Raw genomic sequence first — 25,971 nt, 5'->3', positions numbered from 1 at the left:
CAGCATTTTAGATTCATCTCGGTAACACTACAGTGATGATCCTGAAATCCTTACTTAGACAAAGCTTCCCCTGAGTCCCAGATAGCTGACCAGTAATTGCACAGATTAACACTTGCATTTAATGAAAGACCTGACTGCTTAAAGTTTATCTTACTTCAGGTTAGCAGTTCTAAAACTCTTCCAGCTATGAATACAGCTTTTCTAGAAATTTCATCTACAAAACTAAATTGAAACAGCTGTCTCAAAAAAACTCCATGCCATCTACAATGCTAATATTAAAACAGGTTAAAATATACTGGTGAAATAAGATAAATAATTTAAATAATAAACTTTCTTAGTTTAAATAAATTTAATAAGTTTAAAATATCTGTTTATCACCAGTAGTATAGAAAAAGAAAGGAAAGATAAATAGGAACACAATAAAAGTTTACTTCAACTGTGGTCCTGTAAGAGTCTGTTTTGGGCATTTAACAGTTAAAGAAGCAGTGGCACGCTAACCGAGCACATTAAAACAAAGAGTTGGCAGCTCCTGAAGGAAAAGAGCTTGTGCTCCACTGTTCCAACTTGTCAGTCAACTCATGCCAGCACTCTCCCTGTCTGCCTCTTCTCCACACCCTCATTACATGTGTCTGTCTGGACTGATCTGCTCATCTGTTCAGGGACTCTTCTGACAAGTCAAAAATTCTGCCTCTTTCTGCTCTGGAATTGGATCAAATCACCTCAGCTTTTTTTTTTTTTTTTTTGTAGCCCCACCGGGAGGTTTTTTGCTTATGGTCTCATTCTCTTTGCCTTCACTACTTGTCTGTTTTTGATTTGTAGAATGGAGGAAGCCGAATTGCTGAAAGAGAGATTCCAGGCCATAACAGTAAGTGCTCATGGTTATAATTCTCTACTTAAAAAAAAAAATAAAAAAGGCTTAGAAGTAATTTAGAAGTAATATTAGCAATGAGCTGCTGTGTGTTTGCTGAATAATGATTTAGCTCAGGACAGAAAAGGAAAAGACTTTGTCTGCTTGAAATTGTTACTTAATAATTTTAGTTTATAGGATATTGCTTTAAGAGAGCTAAGATGACTGTACTGACTTCATTATGGGTTGTATTGGTTGCATTGCACCTTTAAATTAAATTCAAAGCAGTGAAAGTATGTGTGCAAATCACTACTGGACAGTGTAAAACACACATTACAGAATGTTTGCCTGAAGGTCAGAAGGCAGCTAGAGAATTCCAGAACAAGTCAATTTTTACATTTCACAATGTGAGATTAGAGATTTTTCATTTGTACTGTGGAATTAAATACAAGTTCTGAATTATTAATGATCTCCCATAAGTATTGCTGTCTGAAAAGTAAAAAAGGACAAGCTTGGATTAAGAAAATTCCTCCTGTCAGTTTGCAGAGGACAGACTCAGTGAAGTCTATGCTGGAGACATTAGAAAACATTTTCAGTTTCTCTTCTAAAAGGAAATCCAAGCGATGATTTCTAGTGTACAAAAGGAACAACTAACCTATTTTTAAAGTAATACAACCTGATGTTATAAAAATTGGCTGAAGCCAAATCCTCCTCTGATTTGATCTCCAACTCAACTTATTCACTTACAAAAGACTTAAACTGAAACAACATTTGTCCCTCTGAGATGAAAGGAAACCTCCGGAAGGATCACTCACTCTCTTAGTTAATAATAAATAATAGAAACAAAGGTATTTGTCACAATCCTAACATGACAGATTAGTTATGAAACAAAACTAGCAGAATAAATGGTGGGCAGAATTAAAGAATACCTTATTGGAATCAAAATAAATGCAAGAAGGCATAACTGGAAATCTATGGGAATCTAACAGGTTGGATTTTAATTCAGTTGTGTTTTAATTATCGCACTTAATAAGAGCCAACAGGACCATTTACTGTGTTTACTTGAGACCTGACAGAAGCCCACAATAAGGTAATTTGAAATGTTTTAGAGGGTTTAGAGTACATTTGTTTGTTTAACTGCAATGCTGCCTGAACCAGGGTCATAACCTGGACTTTGTCTCTAGCGCATGGGCTCAAAAGATATCAACAGCTTTGGCACTCCAGAGAAGTCCAGGCCTCACAATGTTTTGTGCTCCCTGGGATGCAGGGGCAGGAATGGGGCAGCACTCTTGGCTGGTGAGGACTCCTGTGAACACACTGAGGCTGGCATCCTCCAGCTGCAGCTTTACTTCCAAAGGAATACTGAAGCAGTTTTCTTTAAAGAAACTGGGACAGCTTCCAGTGTCTTGCATTAGAAGAAATAGGAAATAATTTTTGGGTTCTGCCTATGACTTCATTTATTACACTTGATGTGTGAAGGAGCAATGTGCTCTCTGCTTTCATCAATCCAGAGCATTCAGTTGAAACACATGAAGTGTTCCAACTGCAGAAATGAAGTAGCCTGATTAAAGTGAAGCTATCAGCCCTACCAACCTGCAGAAAGAGTTGTCCAGGGAAACAACACCCTGCAGTTACAACAGTAAGCTACTCCATGGCTCTGGGGGGGGTGGCTCAAGTGAAGTACCTGGGAATTTCAAGCGCTACCTTCCAGATGTTTGCTGTACAGGATCTAACAGGATAGCAAGGGGCACTCCAGCTGTCAATAACTGCACCTGCACTGAAACTTATTGGTTTCTCTTGTTAAATACCTGTCTCCTTGACAGCAACACAACCAGTAGGAGCTCTCAAAGCCTTTTGCAAATCTTTTCTCCCTATAGCAAACAAAAAGGAAAACCTGATTATTGTTTATGTTCATGATGTTGCTGTTATTAAATGTTTTGATGCTCCCACGGCTCTGAAAAGGAAACTTTTTCCTTTGTTATGTAGCTACCACCCGCTGCTGGAGTATCTAGACTAGAAAAGCAAAAAATAAAATCCCTTCATTTTGTTAGAAAGACTCTCATACCTTAAGATATGAAAGCTTTAATACCTTCATGCTTTAAAACCCTTAATGGGTTTTAATGTCTAGAAAATTACAAGAAAATAAAAATACATTAGTTAAAACATTAGCTGCTCCATGGAATTCACAGTATGTGGCATTTGCCAGGGGATCAAGACCACCATCTTTGGCCCCACTGTAGAACAATGACACAAACTAATGGACTTGGCAGACTAGATATTTCACAAGACTCTGTTCTGTGAATGCCATTGCCTTTCTTTCAGGCAGATCCAGCCTAGAACACAATTCATTTTTGTGCACAAAAGTCAGGAAAGAGTCCCACATGTTTCAGTAGGAGTGAAAATTAACACCAAGTCTTACCTTTCATGGATGCATAACAGAAAGGAATGGTGAAGATGCTCTGTCATGAAAAGCAAATCCTGCACACATTAACAAGAGCATAGTAAGAGAGGACTCCTGGACTTCAAAGACTTCTGCCAGCAACATGATCATCTGGAGGGGCAGAGCATGAGGTTTAATAGAATCATGCCTCCCTTAGCTATCCAGGAATAAACATTTATTCCATTAGATGTACAGTCAAAGCTTCATAAAGCAAGACATGATGTGCAGACAAAGCATAGCAGAATGCATGGTAGAAAGTGTTCTAACAAGTTTTAAAAGTTATTTTGGCACATAAGGTTCAAAAAGATTCCTCATACTTCTTAGCTTCTAGAATTAGACTAAATTATATAGATATATAAACTAGGTATATAAAAGACAATCCATTTCAGCTGATTCAATCTGGATAACTGTATAACAGATATTTAATACCTACCAGTGAAATTAAAGCATGCTAGAACACCAGAGGATAGAAGAAGAAAACTTAAAGAAAAAACATTGGACATAAAAGAATTATGAACCTCTGAAAAAAAAAAAAACAGGCAAAAGTTTCTTTACCAAATAGGTTCCTTATTAACAGTTAGTTTAAAATACACTAATTCATGCCTTTATACTCAGGTTTCTTTCTGCACAGTAGTTTATGTACAAACAACTAATTTCAGACTGCCCAAATTCTTGTTGCATCCCCACTGGTAAAAAAAAGAATACTCAAATTGACTTAAAATATTTTTTAATAGTATAAACCAAGTAAGAGTTCATTCTCTGGCTAAGAATCCTATCCAGAACTTTAGTAAAGACAAAAAGAGTTTTTCTTAAGAATTGTAATAATCTGTAAACACAATATCCTGTCACACTGCTCATCTAATGATGGGTTATTTAAAGGCCATTTATACCATGAGGGTATAGGAATATTTCCTAAGTAAGGAAAAGTGTGAAAATCAGAGACCAGATACTTAGTCTTTAAAATCAGGTCTGGCTAAGAAAAATCCAGCATAGCAGCTTTTGGATAAAGGCTCACACAAGGGTCATTGCAGAAAAACTACATATTGTAGTGATCCTAAATCTGTAACTTGTTTAATTGTATTAAAGGGCATTGGCAAAACACAAAACCACTGCAGAGATAAAAATAGCATGTATTTTGAGGAAAGAGCCCCACCTGTTCTGCTTGGAGTATTAAAAAGGCAGACTAACACCATCAAGGAAAAATTGTAAAGGGTTTATAAATAACTGCTATACTCTTCAGACTGTGAGAGATCAGTGTTGATATTCACCTGTGAAATCCCAGCACAGTATCAGTAGTGCCTGGCCAGCCTGTATCCTGCCCTTAAAGCTTGGTGGCTTCTTCCACTTCCTATCCTATCCTTCAAAAATCATCCTCAGAGCCTGTGGCCCCACTGCCAATTTCTCATTTCCAGTAACAGTGAAATGATTCAGCCAAGCACACCATGGCTCTTCCTGTTACCAAATCCCAGATCCCAGGGAAATGGTGGAGAACAACTCCCAGCCTTACATCCAGCACTTCCTTGCTGACTTTCTCCAGTCCTCACACACAGCTGGTTCCACAGGTGGGCTGAAAGGGCAAGGCTTTTCCTCTGTTTGTGAAGGAGTTAACCCCTTCCTAAAGCATACTTGTCTGAAAACAGACTCTGTATTAAAAAGCTACCACCTTTTTAACAGAGCCAGGCTGTTCTAATTGATAGGAAAGAAGGATTAGCCTCCAGTCAACAAACATTTCTGCACAGGACAAACAGAAGATTTACTTCCCCAAAATGTATCAAGAAACAAGTACAAATGTTTCTTGATTGGCATATGGCAAGGTGCCATGCCCAACAACAGAATTTTACAGCATTAAGGATGACCAAGACAATAGCCTATTAATACACCTTATTAAAGTTACTTTCCTTTGGCAAGATTTCCTTCCCCCGGCTGCTGAGGACACAAGGTACTAAATCAGTGTTTGGCCTCACACAGAGGAGCCACAAGGTTACTCCATGTGACAGTGCTATCCAAAAACAGGAGAGACTCAAGCAGTGCCAGTGTTTAGACATTGTTCACCCATTTCCTTTTTTCTCTAACCTGTAATAAAAAGGATTAAAGTGGCACTAGGATAGACCAGTACAACATGAAGTTTATCCTTCTAAATATCAGCAGCCACAAAAACAGTCTGAGCACAAACAAAAAAATTCTTTTTAAATTGAGAAAACAACATATATGAAGTATGTTACATTGCTCTTTTCTCATCTTTACCATTATTTGACTAACAAAACAAATTTCTAAGTCTTTGTTTATTCCTGTTTATTTCAGCTATTAGCCACAGGATACATAAACTCAGTGCTGGATTCACTGACAGCCCATTTCATCTAGTGATGTATCACAGCTGCTCAGTGCAGCCCATGCAGACTCTTTCCTCTCCTAAATGATGTGTGGGCTGCCTCAGGAATTTTGATCAGGATCCATTTTTAGTCTCATTCTGCATGTACAATTTTGTTAAACTGTACTTTCTTCCTGTTTTTTCCCCCTACCCTTCCCAAGAGTAAATAAAATTATTTTACACCATCCCTCCTCAGTGGTCATTAACACATTTAATTGTACTTTGGAGAAAGAGCAGTGGAAACCATACCTGTGTAGGATCAAGTTATTGCTGCAAAGAATTATGCACTGCCTAAGCACCACATAAGATTTATAATAAGGCTTTATTTGCATGGATTGATTTCACCCTACTGAACACTCACATAATAATTTTATTAACAAGTAATTTCTCTAAACAAAGTTTTATTGTTCTTAATTTGTAGGACAAAAGAAAACTGCAAGAAGAAATTACACAGAAACGTCTAAAAGTAGAAGAGGAAAAAATGAAACACCAACATTTGAAGGTAAGTAAAGTGTTAGATTTATGTAACTAAAGATAGCCTCAAGTCATACAGCATGAATAAAGGTTGGGGATTTTGGAATGCAAATCTTCATGCATTAAAGTCGTGCTTTTACTGTCAAATTTTCACAGCTTTGTGGAGTCCTGCCAGGACTCCATTTGACTTTAATAAGCATCACTCTTTGAAAAAAATTACACTGGGGAGCTAATGTTACTTGATCACTTACATGGCATAAAATGAGATCATAACCAGGAAAAACTCACAGATGAAAATTAAGCCTCACATTTCAGACTGGGTGTGTTCACTCCCTAATCCCACAACAGCAACCCCACTTGGTACAGGGTGCAGCACAATGATGAGGTCTAACTGCATTTTTTCCTAGAATAAAAACACCATATTTATTTGGCTGTAGGGTTTTGTCAGTTTGTTTAATTATTCTTTAGTAAAATAATGCCTTTTTTGTATATTAAAAAAAAGGTATAAATGCTACAAATATTGTCCTCAAATATGGCCTGGTAAACTCAGGATTACAAAGTCCAGAGGTATAAGAAACCTAAAGATCCATCTCTGTAGAGGACTGAAATTGCACTGATTTCTACCCAACACCACTATTCTTAAAATGTTTATAGCAGTTTGGCAGTCCATGTCTTTTCGTTATGTGAGCAGATAAACAGTCTCAAGAGAGATATATTGAATCTAACACCAAGAGCGTGGCGTGTCTCCTCCAGCAAATGTGAGAGGAGCATATTTAAAACAGGCTCCTCTTCAAAACAGCCACCACCAGATCCTGAGCTTCCTCCACCCTTTTTTTTTTTGTGTCAAGCCAAAAAAATGAAAAGCCATGATAGACCAGTACACTGGGCCAGGCAAGCCAACACAGAGCTATGCCCAGGTTTTATTGGAAGCTAGTTACTCCAAGGACAGGCTTGGCCATTTGTGGAACATCTTGTCTAAAAGGGAGGGGAATATCCCTTCCAAGTCCTGTAACCTTTGAGTAGCAAACATGTGACTCCTCCATCATGGTACATGGCTACATCAAGTACTGAAAGTTTTATTTCAAGTTTCCATGTCTATAAATCCAGATGACTCTTTTGCCCTTCTTTACAGGGGGATAAACTGATCTGTTGTAGACAACCAGCTAATCCTCACAACTGCTGTGTGCAGACAGAGCCCTAGGGCCGTTTCCTTACAGACTTAGTACATGTTCATAGCTAAAATTAATAGGTCCAGTGGAGTTTTAAAAGTTAAGAAAGCAAAAACCAACCTTGTGCTTATTCTGAAGAAATTTTATGGAGTTTTCAGAGAGGCTAAAACACTCCTGGCAAAATACTACTGAAATGGTTTTACTTTGGAAGAGAACAGAGGATGTGATTTCTCTGCCTGTTGTATGAGAAATCATACAGAAAAGCTTTTAAATTAAATCAGTTCTCTTGCATATACAAAGCAAAGCAAGGATCTGTTGAAGAAATTATTCACTTGGAAAAGACGAATCAAGCATACATTTAAATATATACTTACATACATTTAAATATATACTTACATACACACGTATGCTGTATAAATACATGTACATCATTAGTTATTTGGAGCACACAAAATGTAGACTACTTTTTCAGTTCAGGAATACGACAGGCACCTAATATCAAACACATTAGTACATGAACAGCTTTTGCTTTATACCCCAGAACTTTTGTCCCTTAATGAACATTCTTGCTTCAGACTAATTCAGGTATTTCAATGGAGTCAAACAACAAAAAGATCCAAAGCATGAATTGCTTTAAAACAGATTTAGACTTCTAAAACACTTAAACACTGCAGAAAATTTTATTAAGGGGTCATTTTCCTAGGGATTCAGGCTGATTCCACCCATTTATACACATACCAGTTATGTGCTTGGTGAAATCCAGTGCTCCGTGATCTATTAATACAGCTCACACCTGTCCCCTAGGAAATCATTGCAGGTTAGTAAATCTCACTGCCAGAGATGTTCTTGCTAGATGGATAGCACTATCCTGTTCCTCATTTTGTCCTTCCCATTTATAACCCTTAGCAACAGGTTTATCAGAAGGTTGTTGGTTTGGTTTCTGGTTGTTTGTTTTTATTGGAGCTTTTCTTTGGTATGTTTTTTGTTGCCTAAAAAAGGGAGTTTTAGCTTCCCTTTTGCAAATAGGAATCCCTGCTCTAGCTTCCCAATTTCTTTATTTGCTGCCCCCAAGTAAACTTCTTACTAGAAATACACATGGGGCATCATGACAGATCTTAGTTATTTATTAGTTAGTTATTTTGGTACAAGTGGAGAAGGAACATTAATTCCCTACAGGTACTCTTCTCTCAAATGAGAGAAGAGTACATGTGGGGAATGTAGATGTGGAGGCATGCAGGCAAATATACCTGTGTGGACAGGGCTTCACAGAGCTGCAAGGGTTATTGGAGGCTGCTAGTGTGGGTACAGAAGAAATTTTATCAGTAATTCCAGATGGTCCAAAAACCAATCCTTCCTTCTACTTGGAGTCCTTCTCACTGAAGCAACAAGGGAAAGGACCAGACAGAATTGTTTGAAAAGTGCAGTCAGTACTGATTTGCATGTACTTTCTAAGAGCTTTCACAGTTTAGTTTATTAATTTTCAGGCTTCTGACATGCCTGAACTCCATTAGTGCTACCTTGTAGGTGCTTGTCACACACCTCCTCCTTCCAGTGAAAAACCTGTCAGGCCCAAGGCAGCTGCTCCTGCACTGGCTCGTGCCGCTGCCTGGATGGAGCAGACCTGAAACCCTCTTTTATTCAAAGGTTCTTTCCAAACTACACAATGTGTCATTCTTTCAAAAATGGCTAATTAAATGAAAAAGATTACATGGCATTTAGTTGTGTGTAGCAGCAAACTGCTCTAGAAACATGCAAAAATAACACTATTGTGTTATGTTTGTATTTAGGGAGTTTGCTCTCTTGGGCCTAACCCTATACAGACAGAAGCTTTTGTTGATTTTAATACATGGTATTGGTTTCTGAGGTCTACAGTGCCAGCCCCACTCTAAATCTTACAAGGAATTATCCATTTATTTTTGGAGACATAAGTGCTAGACTAACACTGTTCCAGCCAAGATGAAAACCTCACTTTTCTAGAGGCCCTACTTATCATTAAAAGCTAAACAGCTTGATAGAAAGGGAATTAATAACTATGTGCCCTCCAGCTTGAGAATACAGTATTTAGTGGTCAATAAGAGTTGTGCCAGCGCCAGGCTACCTGCATCTACCAGATAATGTAAAAATAGCCTACTAAAATCTGCATTTATTTCATTAGAGCCTAAAAAACAACTACAAGGAAGTGCTGCAAAGTGATTCTACAGACAGAGTCAAGGCTCAGAACATCAGTTTTGAGCAACCTGTGTTTACCAAGATTTCCTAGGACCCAGTGTTGAGAGAGACAGACTGCAGGCAAAGGCAACTGTAAACATTGCTCTTACATCCCACAAGTAAAAAAATTAAAAGCACCACAGTGCCCAGACTTCTCAGCAAGCCTGTTTTAGACACACTTTCTATGACATTATATGTCAAGTGGAAAATTACTTTTGACTGCAATAAGGTCCCACATATACATTCCTCCGCCAGTTGGGCCTCAGTAATAACCTCATGGAAAATGCAAAATAAATAGAAAAGTGCAGGAAGCAACAGCTGAAGTGACTCAACACAGGATGCAGGCAGGGATTCCAACAGCCCCTGCAAGCAGCACTGAGGTTTATGCAGCAGTGCTGGGCACACTGCCTCAAGCAGCGGTAGTCAAAATTCAATGTATCTGCATCCACATCCTGCAATTAACAAAACTGTATGGGGGGAGAAAACCAAAAACTTAATATGGAAATCAGACAGCTCAAGGAATCTAAATTATAACTGGGACATTCATGGTTAATTAAAGACTTTATATGTGTGCTCCTTTTTTGCCTGTTGAAAGAGTATTTCTAAAGAGTCCCAACTCCTTCCCCAAGGCAGCAACTGCATTTATACCCCTGGGTTAAACTGAAAGGAGTAAAAAGAGTGCAAGAAATGTGGCATGGTTTACAAGTTTCAGCCTGCAAATATGAACTTATCTCCAAGAATATTTTTTATTTTACCAGGAGTATTTTTGAGAGCTCTGATGACTTTCAGGTACCATCTTCCCTAGTGTAAAGCAGCTGTAGGAAGCAGTCAATGCATACAATGGCATTTTTCAGAATTTGAAAACACAGCTGAGAGAGATACATTTACCTGTGCACACACACAATACACCCATTTTTAAGCCAGCACTGCACAGGAAGAACTCCACAGGCACTAACCAGGTCAGGACCTAAATACCTAAGCTCTGGACTGCCCCTGCCACAGCAGCTCTAAATGCACAGCAGGTCTGCTGAAACACTAAACACAGCAGCTACCCATGCTCCACCTTTCCACTGCCTCTCTTACCCCACACATCTTCACCAGATGAAATGTGAGTTCAGTATAAGTACACAATATCCTTTCAACTTCCAGGAGTACCACTGCATCTTTAACTCCCTAGAGATCTCTACTCCCATGCAATCTTATTTACAGAAACTTCTCATCTTTTATACCTCCTTCCAGAAGCCATGCAATGCCAGGACCCCAGAAATTCTGGCCATTGAAACAAAACTGTTGTGCTTCTGACTGGAGTCTTTTGCATGAGTCTGTTGTATGTATGGTTGTACAACTGGTTTGCTTTACTGAAGACACACAAACCACTGGATTCACTTACCCATATTAATCTGTTTTGGATAACAGCTGACATACTGTACATTTTTGTTGGGTGAACTAATAAAATGGGGCATTGTTCCTAAAGACTTTGCTTTTAAGTTAATCTCAAAACACCCAACATTTAGTTTTTCTCTTCCAGTGACACTCACTGTGGTCAGGTTGCCTTATGCTGGATAGATCACAATGCTGCAGATCACATCTGTACCATCAAGACAAATACAGCAAATGGTTAAATAGCTTAAATCTAGCATTTACTGACTTGTCTATTTTTCCCCATCAGAAAAAGGCCTTGCGAGAAAAATGGCTCTTGGATGGCTTTAGTTCTATGACTCCAAAGGAAGAAGAAGAAATGCAAAAGCAGAATCAGGAGGACCAACAACGGACTCATGAGCTGGAACAAGACATTTTCAGGTAGGGAAGTACCCCTGCCTTTGTGTCTCAGTTAAAATGGTCCCATCTCACAAGTCCTACCTTATTTTGTAAAAGATGAAAGTATCAACAAATGCTAAACACACACAGAGCAAAGCAATTCTTGTTGTGTTTTCTAGTCAGTCAGAATTAGAGAATACAGAATGCACTCCATCTCTGACACAGACAATAATTCTCTTGGCTTACAGGTAGCAGCCTCATGCTAGTTTGTCCTATAATTATGCTGACTTCTTGCTCAAAAGCACTTTTCTCTACAGAATAGCTTGGTACACACCTCTGTAGGGTTCATTGTTGCAGTGGTAGGAGGCAGCCAGCAAGCCCTGAAAGCATCCCAGAGGCTGTCATTTTGAAGGCATGCAAGAGGGGCCTATAAGACACTAGGTACCAGAAAAGAACAGCATCTAGGGCTAGAATGGGCTAAGGAGCAACAAGGAAATGGTGCTGAACAAGCATTTCCCCATCAGACCACTGGAAGTTCAGCCCTTCTCTAAGCAGTGAGAGGAAAGATTAGATTCCAAGTCCTGTTAACTATAAGCAAAGCCTGAGCTAAGAACTTAGGAAGGTTTATTCACATGTCTTTTGCTATAAATTAAATTTCCTACCACTCCCTAATAACTATTTAGCAAGGGCATCAGGAAAAACATCCACACTGCCTTCTAAATAACATTACATCTTGTTTATACACACCCAAGCCAGTTTCAAACCAGCCAGCAGTGATACAGAAACCTAGGAATGTAGTCCACTAATAAATATAAAATATGCATCATACAGTTCTTGCACAGTGCTTTTGCTACACCACAGTTATCACCAAAGCTAACAAAAACCTGTCTGACCTTTGTCCTGCCCTGTAAATCAAACATTGCTAAACTGATCATGTAGACACATCATACAGTAGAAATAAACTGAGAGGCTCAGTAGAATTCTTTCTCCTAAGCATATGACTATTAAAACTCACTTGATTTGGAGATATCCAGTTCACTCTGTTGAATATTCTGTGTGTGTTTTGTCTTCAGTTAAAAATTATGAATCACTTTAAAGACTCTTTGATTATCCTTGGACAAGTTTTTTCTTCTTTCTCCTGAGAAGACAATTGCAAGTATTGACAGATTATTTACAGTAGTGGCATGGGCCTTGCCATCACCTTCCTAAATGGGATCTCTGTTTTGAAACATTCTTTACTTGAGTGTCAAATTGAGGTGGGGTATGTCTACTAATCAGTTCAGATTTGAGCTTTTTTTTGTAAAAGGAAGAAGTTCCATTCTTTGTATCAATGACAAAACAGTGAATAGCAAGCAGCCTGAGCCACCTTGGAGACAAATGGCTGAATGCTTTGGTTACAGACAAAAAATTGCATTTACACTATCTGTCCCATTTCCCCTCTGTACATAGTTGAAGCTTCAGTGAACCAAGTGAGCACATCCTTGGTCAGGGTACAAGCTGAATAAAGAATTAAAGAGTCCTGTTTTCTCACTAAATCTTCAGCTAATAACACTCATTCTTGATGGAATTACTTGCTGAACAACGTATTTAAAAATGCAAAACAACTGAGGTCTATTCAATTGCTTTTAATGTGCTGCATGAAAGCAGACTCAAGGCTATACTAGAGAGCTGCTAAAGCATTTGACTCACCTCAAAGCCTGTGAGAGCTTGCTAAACTGCCTTTTCCCCTCAGTCTAGAATTCTTCAGAGTGGTATCTTCCTATCTGCTTTTTGTTCTCAAGCCATTTATTTTTTCCCGGGGTGGCAGTGATGCCAGCTGCAGCAGATCAGCTGATGGCCAGCAGCATCCAGGCAATCTCCATAGATCTGAATTCAGCTGCTACTTTGTTAGAGAAACCTTTCAATTAGTGTCTTGATTTCTAAGGTTTCTTCTCACATCCACACCTCTATACTACTCATTTCTCCCTCTCAAATAATCAGTGCTACTTGAAAAGAGGACAAATATTCAAAGGATAGATTTAATACAGTAGCTGTGTCATACTTCCATTACTCTCCTGAAAAATGCAGCACTGTACAAAAGGTAGTTTCATATAATTGCTAGAATAGTTCTGAGACCCTTTCAAGACAAACTGGGATATAACTTCATAAATATGTGATTGACTTAGAAGCTTGTAAACATTTAAACACACCAGAAAGACCTTGGCCTAACTTTGTAACCGCATGATGTTATAAGGGCTTCAATTTCTTTGAACTATACAAATCACATCTCTTAGAAGTTTTCTTTCTGCTAATCCCAGAGTGCACACTCACAGCACACATTGAAATTGAACCATAAAATCTGGTTTTGCAAGTATAAGTGCAAAAGAGACACTTAGAGTCTAGATGCAATTCCCATTACATGGGTATGAGAATTTCTCTCTAAACCCACTGAGAATTGAATCACTGAGAATTTAATTACCATATAAAGTGGGTGTTGGTATGGGTGAAAGAGCATATATAAACTGTAATTTGTTTCTTGATCACTCAGGTAAATACATGGTGTTTATAATCTGTGATTTATTTGGGGTATTTGGGGTTGTGTTTTCTCTTTTTCCCCACCTCCCTTTTTGAAAGTATCTCCAAGATTTTTTCTCCTCTTCTTACACCTGTGTGTCTAGAAGTGTTTAGAGCCAAGACTAAAATAAATCCACAGTATAAGTGAATGATTTTTCAGCTCATTATGCTTCTGTGAGTCTTTAATGATTTTCAGATTATGAGAATATTGTGATCAACTCTCATCTAAAAATAAACATGTCAATAAAAATAAAACATCTCAATATATTAAACAAAGACTGTTCCATAAGAAGTGCAAAAATATGGCACATGGTCATTACTTTCTTTTATAGCTGTCCAAAAATATTCATCCCCCTTGTAAATTTTTTTAAATTTTAGCACTGTAATTGGTACCTTTGATCAGGGTTCTAAGGCCATCTTGCAGAGCTCAGGTCCAGAGTGTGAGCAGCTTTTAAATATTTTTTTAGCTTTTACTTTCATCCTGAAGGGTTTTTTTCCTATATCTGTTCTGAGGTCTGTGATACCTTTGTATATAAAAAAGAGACGTTGTCACCAACAGATAAAAGTCCATGTAGCACCCTGTTAGTGTAGCTTTACATATCTGAGTTTAAATAGGGCAAGAGCCATAATGGTAATTCAGATTCCTCAGCCACACAGAAGGAAATCAATAATGCTAATCTGTCAACCTGCATTCAGCTTTTCTAGACTGATTACTTTAAAGGGTTGACAGACTTTAATAATTCAGGGTGACTTTGTGTAATATTGTGAATCCTAATACACAGTAAAGAAGTCAAAGTACAAAAATCCAACACTTCTTTCCCTCTGGGTTATAGGCCAACACTTCTATAACCCTGTCTGTAACTTGTTCTCAGCTGTAACTATTCTGACTGCTCTCAGCAAAAGGTGGTATCAGTTGCAGCTGCCTTAGGTCTACAGTCATTGATTTCCAGCATGGATTAAAAAAAATAGCAGGCATATTTCACTCATATGGAAAATATGGAAGCTTTTGGAATTTCTTTTTTTTTTTTTTTTAAGTTAAAAGAAGTTTTTTTAAAAAGAACTGTGAGACTAAAGTTATACAGCATTAACCTACAGCATAAGACATTCAGTTCAAGTCCCACTTCAGAGTTAAATCTGCAGTTAGATTCTAGATCTTCATGGAGAATTGACTTCCCGACTACTCAGCTAGTAAGGCAAATTCCATTTAAAACTCAGCAAATATGCACTTATGAAGAAAAGAGTAGTCTTGATAAGAAAGAATAAAAAATAGGAAACAGGACACCTGCTTAAGTCACTGCCTTAGTCAGAGAAAAAATTGACTAAGATGCTTTACTTTAGCAGTGTGCTTTCTCCCTCTCTGACACAGAGATTCAATTTTTTTATCTTGGACTTTTCTGTCTAGAAGTGTTTGTCATACACTAAGAAAATAAAAACTCTGATCAGGAAAAAAGATACCTTGATCATTGTACTCAGTTTTAATATGCAACAAACCATACAACAGAGACTTACCACAGAAGAAGGGTAGGGAAAGGAGCTGTAACATACAAACCTACAGCAAGTGTCAATAGCCCAAAAGAAATTTTTACTTCTGAGCCTCAATACTGCTTTCACATAACAATAAAGGTTTTTAAAATAAAATAGTTAACCCATCAGCCAAGTCCTAACTGGCAAAATAGTTCATGTTTAAATGTGGAAGGCTTTGTTTATTGTTGGTCTTGGGTTTTTTCTTTTTAAATGAAAATACTATTTCACACCTTTTTCCCAATGTGTGTGAAACCATAAGTTGATCTCATATAAGAGCAAAGTTTGTCAAGGTAAGTAGAACCATCTCTACTAGTGTCCATATTCCCAATGCATCAATTCCACAGTGTTGCTCTCTGCCTGGTATTAAATGAAATGCAACTGTGATTGCAGACTGGAGAAGGAAATTGAGGCTCTGGAAAGACAAGAAATGGAAGTCTCAGCTAAGGAAGAAGCAATTTTAAAGAAACTGAAGTCTGTTGAGAAAACAACAGAAGACATAATAAAGGTTAGTGTTATATTATTCCAGAAATAGAATTTATTACTCAATCATTATCATATCCAGGGAAAGGGGAACTAGCTGGATCCCATGAGTGGTCATGAGCTTTTGTCCAAAGTGACAACAGTTCAAACACGAGAGGGGTCAAGATGTTACATTGTTTAAGTGCCCATGTCTCCATTTGCTTATTTATGGGGGTGGGGGAGCAATTCCTATCTTGACTCATCTACAGCACTCCCACTGACACCAGCAGCTTTGCATCTCAGCCAGAGACAGACACACCAGGCACAGACCAGGTACCGAGGCTGGTCTGCTCATGCTCCTTCAGGTGATGTGCCCAGTTAAACTGCATCATGCTCTCCACCAAGTCCCTGACAGAGATCATGATGCATCTTAATATTATCAGCTGTTAGTCTTTGTCAAAAGGTAATTTTAGTATTTTTTAATTATCTTAAACCATCTCAAAAAATACAGTGATGAAACTAAACTTCAGTTCTCCAGCTGTTCTTACATACACTCACACATTCTCTGAAGCTACACAGGGAGATCAGTAAAACTGGAAAGTCAAAGTAGGACCTGTAAAAAAACCTTTGACACCAACCAGGCTGGGCCACAGTGGGAGGCCAGGTCACTGTTTAACACTTCATAATATTTTTGTCCTTCCCTGTGTGACTTGGAATCATAGTGGCATAAGACCCCAGAAATTTCTCTTTCTCACTTTCTATGCTCCAACTGAGCATATTTCACTTTTAGGCCCTTCTCTGTATGAAGCTGTGAACACAAAAGGTTAAAACTATCAGGGAAACCAAAGCACTGTCTAGTTAACATCTTAAAAGTAACTATCACATTCATTGTTAATGGTTCTCTTTCCCACCTAGTCTGTGAAGACTGAAAAAACTGGATTTGAAAAAGGTACGTTTAGTCAAAAGACTATTTTTTAAAAGGTTCTTGTAGAAATAAGTTAAAACATACTAATGCTTTGTGGATCTGTGGATCTTCTTTACTTAGAGGCAGCAGACTACATATATGCCAGCATCCCTGACCTTCCCAAGTATTTCAGACCTTCTGCACTGAGAAGCACAGCACATGCTGACACGGATGATGAAGAAAAAAGAAAAGGTACTGCTTATTAGTAACTCCAGAAGGTGTCGATACGTACAAGAGCTTCCTATATATTGAATCTAATTCACTGTAAGCAAAGAATACACATTACAGATATGAGACATTTGTTCTCATTTAAGCTGTGTTGCCAGTTAGGTCATCAAAACTGAGAGGTGAGACAGTGGTGTAAAGTATGTGCCACTGGGAATAACTTTTCACCACTGACACTTCTTTCCAGCACTTCATTCTTCTGCCTGTCATATGTACAGACTCCCTTCATATCATTCATTTCTCATTTTCTATCTGCACTTACAGCTGTTGGGTAGCCAGCAGTAGTCAGGCAATTTCCCAACTACTACAAAGCCTCCTAACCCTTCAGAGTGCCCAAGATTCTCTGGCATCACAGCACATGGAGCTTTTCAGCTGCTATTGCCCAGCATAACGCCTGAGGCCAAGGTTAAATCTGGATTTCTCAGTCTATCATGTAATGAAAACTGTCTCAACAGCTGATTCTTCCTCACAGAATGAAAATACTTTTTTCCACTGGATAAAAGGGGACATCCAAAATGAGAATCTAATATACAGTTTGTGTATGTGATAATTTCACATATTTAATAATTCATTCTGACAGTTGTTTTCTATCACTGTCAGAAGTCCTGTATTTCTTGCAGCTACTGCATTGCCAGTTTAAGCACTTGTTTCTTTCAACAGCATTGTTTGCCATGGAAATTAAGGTTGAAAAAGACATGAAGACAGGAGAAAACACAGTGTTATCAACAATACCTCTTCCCTCAAAGGAGTTTAAAGAGACAGGAATTAAAGTCTATGATGATGGCAGGAAGTCAGTCTATGCAGTGTCCTCAAATGGGACCACAACACAAAATGGGATGGATGAACTTGCTCCTGTTGAAGTGGAAGACCTGCTACGGCAGGCAACTGAAAAAAATTCTCAGTCTCCCACAGAGTACCATGAACCTGTCTTTGCAAACAAATTCTGCAGGCCAGTTACTCCTCAGAAAGACAAATTAGTCCCAGGACCAAAACCAGAAGGCACTGATAAAAGAGAGATGAATGGATTTAGCAATCATCAGACAGGATTCTCTTCCAAAACAGAGCCCTTTATGCAGCAAAATAAAGAGAATGGCCTTGATCTTCCAAAGGTAATACAACCGAAGTCTCCCTCTCCAGTAATTTCTCATACAGAGAATAAAGTGCACACTAATCCTGACAACATGATTCATAATGAAGAAAGAAATGCTGCACATGAGGAATTAAAACCTTACCAGAACACAACGGAAAAACATAGTGAGACAAGATTTTTAAATCCCTGTCATGCTAATGCAGCATCCCCTGCACCTCAGGATGAGGAAGATGTTCGGTACAACATTGTGCAGGCTGTACCTTGTTACGTGGATGAATCTGAGCCTGTGACGATGGTGTTCATGGGTTACCAGCGCGTCGACGATGACGATGCGGAAGCAAACCAGAAGCTGTCCCCATATGATGGGGTCATCCGTGCAGAACTCGTTATCATTGATGACGATGATGAAGATGACAGCAAATCTGAGAAACCAGCATATCATCCCATAGGCCATTACAGTAAAGTTTATCAGCCACCAAACAGGAAAACCACAGAAGCCCAACAGACAAACCCTGTGAGCAGTCTGGGTGCAAGCCTGAACAAGGTACCCCACAAAAATTCCATCTCCCTGCAAGAACAAGAGGAATGCTTAAGCTCACCAACACACCACACTCATCTTCACAGCCAGATGTCTGGAGATGGTACAGAAGATCCCTCACTAACAGGTAACAGAAAAGGAAAATCATGTAACTGCTGCTCACTCATGTAGCAAATTGATATTGCTCTTATCTGCTGGCAACTGTATCACTTCTTATATTGTTTGGATTGTTTCAGACTAATACGCTATTAATAATCATTTTTTTGCTCTTCTTTGTTAACAAATACCAATCTACATTTTGGATCTGTTGAATTATTTTGTCTTCAGCAATGCACTAGTTACCATACCAAAATTTGGAAAATAAACTACTACAGAAATGCCATTCCTATAACCTTGAAAGATTAAAAATGGTTCTCTTTCAAGTTCCATTAAAGCTACCAAAATTAGCAGAATTAGTTTTCATTTCTTTCAGGTAACTAACAGCATTGCTACCTAACAATTCCTCCTCCCTCACTGGCATGTTCTTCTGCCTGTCTGCATTCCAACTACTTCCTAGACCATCCAAGTTACTCCTTAAATAAGAAAGACTGCTTAATAATCACCTTTACTTTGTATTTTTAAGGAATCAACATTGCCAACATTGTCATGATAGTGTTTATGCAAGTTCTAACATTTTTCCATTAACCGGAGTTAGACATTTTTGTAACTTCTGAAAGATAATGAGAGAGTTTTCATCACTACACACTGTTTGTTCAGTAGTCCACAGAGTTATTTTTGAATAATTTTTATATTCTATAAATACATATGGTACCTATTTCTTACTATAAAGTTTTATAATAAAAGTTTGAAAGCAATAGCAGAATCTTCCAGAAATATAGAAAACTCTTCTTTATGATTATGTTGCACTTTAACACATACAATTAGACTCCATTTAAGTATACTTATAGAGCAGCAGATTGCAGACTAGTCACATTCCACTTGAAGGAAAGAACAGTCTGGTTGAATTACAGGAAGATCAGGGATCCTGATGCCACATTCTCTCCTCCAGAGAATTTGCAGCAAAAATGTAAATTTAGACCCCGGCTAAAGCTGAACTGACAACCCAGGAATTCTTTACACTACATGTAAAGCCAGGAAAGAGGATGATCTTTGGATCATGTAAGAACTTTCAAGTATTTTTGCATCAGTAGGCAGTGATTGGGAAGAACTGTCCAGCAAGCAAGGCTCTCAGCTTTTAAGAGGATCAACATTGTGGAGACATGCACACAAAAGCCAGAAACATTGCAGCAGTGCTGCCCATCCTTTCTGGTCAATAGGGCCACTACACTTTTCCATTACCTTTGCCTTCCTCAAGCACCCATCCTGCCATCTCTGTACTTCCCTGTGTTCTCCAGCACTAAGGGCTGCTGCCAGGAGCTTTTATATCAGCAACTGGAAGCAGAAGTAGTTAGTACAGGCAAAATAAACCACTCCAGAATCTGCTCCAGCCCATTATATTTTGGGGGTGGTCCCTTAATTCCCACATAACATAAGTACAGAATAACAGAGAAGGGTCACTTATAACTATTCCACCAATAAGAAAATGTGCAATTGGGGAAAATGGATCCCAGCTACATTAAAAGCAGTTTGGCAATTGCCTCAAAAATTCCCCCAGTCAGCACTGCCTCCAAGTGCATATCTTCATACCTAGTAGAACTTGGAGCTAAGCCATACTCTTCTTTAGCCCTCCACTTATTTATTGCCACTCCCTGGGACATTTTTGATCAGTGGAAAAAGCCAGGAAGTGACTCAATCTTTCCCAAGGAGCCCTATAATCCTACTGAGACTTCTAAAAGAGAAACAAAACCAGGAAAGCCTCTCAATCTAGAACAATGTAATTATACAGAGCTGTTTCTTAGAGAAATATATTGTTTTCAAAGCAGTCATTGATGCCCACCCTAGCAGGTTCACCGTAAGCACCGCTAGAGAAAAAAGTGGAGTCAATTATTTTTGGTAGCTCATCATTAATTAAACTAAAACAACGAACAGTAAAACAAAAAACAAATCCTCTTGGAAACTAAAGCTTTGGCAAGCACTTGCAGCATTTAAACATTAAACAAGCACTGGGGACTCTGAAAGACAATGGAAAACAAAGCACAGGACAGACCAGCATAATGGCCCCTTATGTAACAATTTTTCTTTAGGAAAGAGATGAACCTTCAGAACAAGTTACTGAACCAGTTATCAATGGCCAAGAAGAAGGAGGCAGAGGCATTGTTCCAGGTGCCAATCTATATAGAGACAGATCAGATTAAATTAAGAGCTTTTCATGCCCACAATCTTACAAAGATGTAGGACATACCTTTCCACATAGCAGCAATTTTCCTTCTCCCACAAGCTCCCTTCTTGACCAATATCTCAAAGTATGTGCCCTCAGAAAACCAGAGGGCAGAGATACAGAGAAAAGGATGACAACTCTATAATTGGTACACCCGTATTTGCATTATTAGGGCTTGTTTTCTTCTTCAAATTTCAGGCAAATTAATTCAAGTGCAAATGTTTTGAAGATGCAATACTCATTAGGGAAATGAAAAGTCCTTGGGAGGGAACAAAGGCTAGACATAGTGAAATGAATAAGGAAATGCAAAAGTAAAGCTGAATAAGCAGCAAAACATACTGACAGTGTGGAACAGGCTCTCATGGGACACAAAGGTCCAAGGGTTTTGGCAGCTAGCTAGTCTAGATGAGCTTTTTTTTCCTACCACTGGAAGCTTTGCAACCTTCAAAAAACACAATGGAGACAGCTCCATTTGTGTTGAAGTAAAATACGAAAATCTTTTTTAATGAAGATTCATGCACACCATCTGTTCCTGTAATGTATAGAACACGACAAAAACAGACTATGAGCTAGAAGTGAGGCATCAAACTGACTGTTCTCAAACCATGACCAGAGCCTGAATCCTTCAGAATTCCTCAGCCTGTAAAAAGTACACAGTGTCTTTGTAAGAGCTAAGGTTAACATTAATGGCCCTATGATATAAAGTTACTCAGATGCTTCTATGATTTGCATCAACTTCAGCATTCAAAACATAACTTGAGCTGGACACTTGCTGACACGTGTAAATCAAGTAAACAGCTGCTGTGACCCCTCGTGTCTCAGCACAGAGACATATGCAGGGTGCAGGAATGAGACACACTATTTTTGGTAACTCTTCAAACTAGCAGGTCAGAGTAATGGAGATTATTCAACAATGTGCTGGGGGGAGGCTTTTACATATCAAACAACAGCATTATATTGCTGTTCCAAAAATAACCTTAACATTAAATCATTGGCCTTTTGCTGTCCCTTTCAAACTTACCCCCATTATACCCAGTAACAGACAATAGCCATACTGATGTTTATACAGGTGCTGTTACTGCATCAGATGAAATCAGGAACGTGACTAACTCCCACTCTGACTCACAACACTGGGAAGAAAGGAAAGTTTTCTTTGAGCATCATCGAAAAGGAAAAGGTTTCCAAATAGTTATAGCTCCCACTGAGGAGTTTAGTTTAAACAAAGAGTTTGTTTAATTATTAATGTGTCCTTTTAATCTGTCAGCATCCAGTCAAGGGCAAAGCCAACTCTGTGTTAGTGATAGTAACAGAGACAAAATAGAAGGTAGCTGTGCTAATTTTTAAATAGCAGTTATGGAGTGATTTCTAAATATACTCACTTTATTGCAAAATTACCAGAACTAACACCTTCTACTGATTTCTTTCTATAACACTAAAACAATGCTTATTCTGCTGGATTAACCACCGGAGGTATGTGTATTCTTCATTTTTCTAAATAAGGAGATTTTGCTTCAGAATCAGAAAGAAAGACTTAAAATGCAATGGCTTTGTTTATTTTTGCAGCTCTGAGGATGAGAATGGCAAAGCTGGGGAAAAAAGTCCTTTAACAGCTGTAATGAAATGGAAGTAAAAATTACCACTCAAAGCAGATAAAGCTAAGAAGACTTTCTTCCACATACTTTTTCTGGATCGTAATGCTTGTTTTGCTACTCTGTTTCATGGGCTATTTTGCCCTCTGCATAATGCAATGGACTTTAACAGACTTTCAGATTTGACCAACTTCCACATGCACACACATCACATCCTGGGTTTTATTAAAAATAGTAGGAAGTTACATAAGGCCATAAATGCAGGGTATATACAAGTATGAAGACGTGCATACCTGTTCTGACAATCAGAAATATGCTGTTGCTATATACACAGAGCAGATAAACACCTATCTCCATGGAACTTCACGGGATGTTGTTTCACATTAAAGTGTGCCAATCTATCTGATTTTGACTGAAAATGCTGTTGCAGCATTCTTTTTGTAAAAGCATTGGTTAATAAAAAGCAAAATGTGAGAGAGGAGCAGGAAGACATGTAAATATAAAACATGCTTTCCTATTATACTACCTTGGATGAAATGTAAAGCATTCCTTTTTAAGTGATAGCAGAACAAACAAAAAATAATTAAGCCAGCATATTGAAATATTTAGCATCCTTCTAGATCTCCACAGTCCATTCACCCTTCTATGTTACATATGACAGTGTAGCCATCCCCACAGGCTGTTCTATTCACCATCCCACAAACATGCTGCCCACCCACAACCTCACAGATCAGTCCTGTGCCTAATATGAACAGCCTGACCTCCTCCTGAGCATGGTTTCGCCTCCCAGCCTGCTGAGAAAGCTCCTTGCTTTTCCAAGAAACTGGTTGCCAGACAGGCAGTGCTGTCCATCAAAAAAAAACCACAACAAAACAAAAAACAACCAAAACAAACAAACAAACCCCCAACAACATAAAAAAGGACTCCAACAGCCATAGTGTTTAGGTTTCAGTGGGCTGGGGAGCTAAAATCAGGCAAGCCTCCCACCAGAAATGCTGAGCTGCCAGTAGCTTGTTCTGCAGCTGAATACAAAGATCTGTTACAGGTGCAGCCACTGCTGGGCACAGTTCTCCAGCAAGTTTCAAGGCTCCCACCAAAAAACAGGTTAATTCTTTCCACATGGTAGAGGAGGTAAGAGCCCTAAAAGCAGGTTCAATCCCATCTGGAGAAATCACATCCAAGTCAGATTTTCCAGTACATAGTTCTTGGGAAGAAAGTGCCTCATAGGACACTACACCATTATACTCAAATCAGTACAACAGCTTTAATTTACTAGGTCTTAGCCTCAATTTGTAACACTAAATAGATAAAGCTCATGTTGTGTTATTCTGGTATAGTTGACTCTAATTATGCACCAGTAAAAAAAACAAAAACACTGTAATTTTTTGCTGGTATTCTTTTCAAAGCAGGAAACTGAAGTTACTACCTCATACTGAGGCACGATGGTAGTAATTGACTGATTTGTAGCCTCTAAATACTTGGTGGCTCCCAGTCTGATGTGGGTAATAATCTCAAATTTTAAGACTTATCAGAAATGGTTACCTGGAGAGTGGAATAGTAAATAAGAACAAATAAATTTTATTATAGTACACTTCCTGTATGCCTATCCTCTTGTGTTTTGCTGTTTTATAGTGGTTTTTTTCCTTATGCTTCTTCTGTCATTTGCTGGTTGTGAAAGCAGAAAGCTTCAGCCTCAACTCTTAAGGATACACCAAAAAATGAGAGCAGGTGAGTGATAGGAAGTAGTCACAATTTTTGTAACAGAAGCAGATAGCTATGTACACTCATCCTCTGCTCCCCCAACAACCTGTACTTTTAAACATAAATAATATGGAAAAGGGAGCAACTATCATTACAATACTAGCCCAAGTAGTTTAAAGGAAAGACTAGAAAGCTTTGTGCTTCTGGAAAGTAGGAATGTTTGTCATCTGATTGCTACAGCCCCAGAGCTTTCCTGCATTTCATATCAACAAGAATAGAAATACAACATGGCAAATTATCTTTTCAAATGTCGGTAGAGATGCCATGCAAAACTCTAATTCATCATTAAAGCCAAGTGATTTCTAAGGCCCCACAAGACAAAAGTCTCTCAGAGGCAAAGCTGAAGCTGCAGTCATTCTTTGTGTGGGATGATGGTCATAAACAGCTGGTTCAGAGTGATGCAGCTTTGTGGTTCACATTATGTGAAGTCACTTTTGCACAGCACAAGGAAGACCAGCAGAAGCAAGACAGTGGTTGAACTAGGCCAGGTAGGAACTAAACCAGGTGGCTCCAAGCATGTTCTGAAGAATTTGTCCTGTGCCAGTTCTGCTGTACCACTTACTCAGGTATGTGCAACAGTTTCCTCCTTCACACAAACCCGTTGAAGAAGTCAGAATCAGATTTATGTGAGCAAAGAATTTCTCAGACCTACTAGGAGATCATCCCTGTTAACCACCCTTCCACTCACTTAGACTCTTCCTACTTCAGCCTGCACCAAAACCACTGAGGTATTAACTTCTGCATAGAAATGCAGAATACTGCAGTTTTTCCTTGGCAACTGCTGCTCATCTTCTGTTGTCTGGACAAGAATATACTCACATGACACAAGAAAACCATCCATATCTGCTCAAACAAAAGCTTAATAATAGATAGACATTCTGGAATGGGTGTTTGATGGCTATCTGTATGAGATGGTTTGAATTTAAAGACTGAGTTTTTGAAAATTTTTCCAATTAGTTAATTTAGGAACACCCTATTTTGGAAAACCTTTCCACGTCAACCTCTCACGGACAGGTTACAGCAAGCAAGCAAAGCAGAAGTGCTGTTTTTTGAACAAGGGCGCCACGTAGCGTTTGTTAGGCACTGATGGAACACAAAGCAGGCAAGCTCTCCTCTGCCTTCCCTGGGTAAAGGAAACACACGGCCATTATTACACGAACTGAACGTCTCCCCATCTTGGGATTTCTGACAAAACAGAAAACAGCGCAGCACTCCGTGTAAGAAGGAGAAATGAAATACACCTTCCCTGCTTCGTGCTGCAGCCTGAAATGTCAACTAACTAAAAACTACTTAAAGCAAAACAAAGTAGCTGTGAACTCCATTACATTTGCAGCAAGTAATTTTTGTTCAAAGCACAGGCAAAGCACATGATTTGTAGCTAAGCCAAGAGCAGGTGACGAGTATTTGGAGGCTGCACCTAGTAACCAAGACAGTAAACTACTTGTGAGACTATTCACAAATTTCAATCTGTCATCTATTTTCCTGCCAATATCAAACCCTTCTGCAGATTTTTTTCAAAGAAGTACAAAAAAAAACTTTGGAAGATATTGGAATACAATGACATATTACTTCTTACTAGTTATGCAGGAAAAGGGTAGAAATGATGTAAAATAAGCAAGTCTTTCAATCAATTAAGTTACAATATTGTACATAAGGGTTCCCATAAGAAATTAGACAACACCGCAAG

The 25,971-nt window shown here is 38.6% G+C and overlaps 1 protein-coding gene across 1 annotated transcript; it reads left to right on the top strand.

Annotated features, from left to right (window-relative positions):
* The first annotated feature begins 555 nt into the window (after positions 1 to 555).
* On the top strand, positions 556 to 24,114 carry PALMD (palmdelphin). The gene is made up of 8 exons (XM_077182182.1): positions 556 to 865; positions 6,077 to 6,157; positions 11,176 to 11,306; positions 15,732 to 15,846; positions 16,716 to 16,749; positions 16,846 to 16,956; positions 17,650 to 18,744; positions 22,498 to 24,114. The coding sequence occupies exons 1-8, from the start codon at positions 821 to 823 to the stop codon at positions 22,539 to 22,541; spliced, it is 1,656 nt and encodes a 551-aa protein (XP_077038297.1). The 5' UTR covers positions 556 to 820; the 3' UTR covers positions 22,542 to 24,114.
* Positions 24,115 to 25,971: the final 1,857 nt, after the last annotated feature.

This window comes from Agelaius phoeniceus, chromosome 8, assembly GCF_051311805.1.
Source record: "Agelaius phoeniceus isolate bAgePho1 chromosome 8, bAgePho1.hap1, whole genome shotgun sequence".
NCBI classification, from domain to species: Eukaryota; Metazoa; Chordata; class Aves; order Passeriformes; family Icteridae; genus Agelaius; species Agelaius phoeniceus.
The sequence above is the reverse complement of the archived record's forward strand: the minus strand, read 5'-3'. Positions and strand labels throughout refer to the sequence as shown.

Coding starts and splice junctions, on each gene's coding strand:
- PALMD (XM_077182182.1), top strand. CDS start 821: ATGGAGGAAGCCGAATTGCTGAAAGAGAGATTCCAGGCCATAACA. Junction 866..6,076: donor AGAGATTCCAGGCCATAACA/GTAAGTGCTCAT, acceptor CTTAATTTGTAG/GACAAAAGAAAACTGCAAGA. Junction 18,745..22,497: donor AGAAGATCCCTCACTAACAG/GTAACAGAAAAG, acceptor TTATTTTTGCAG/CTCTGAGGATGAGAATGGCA.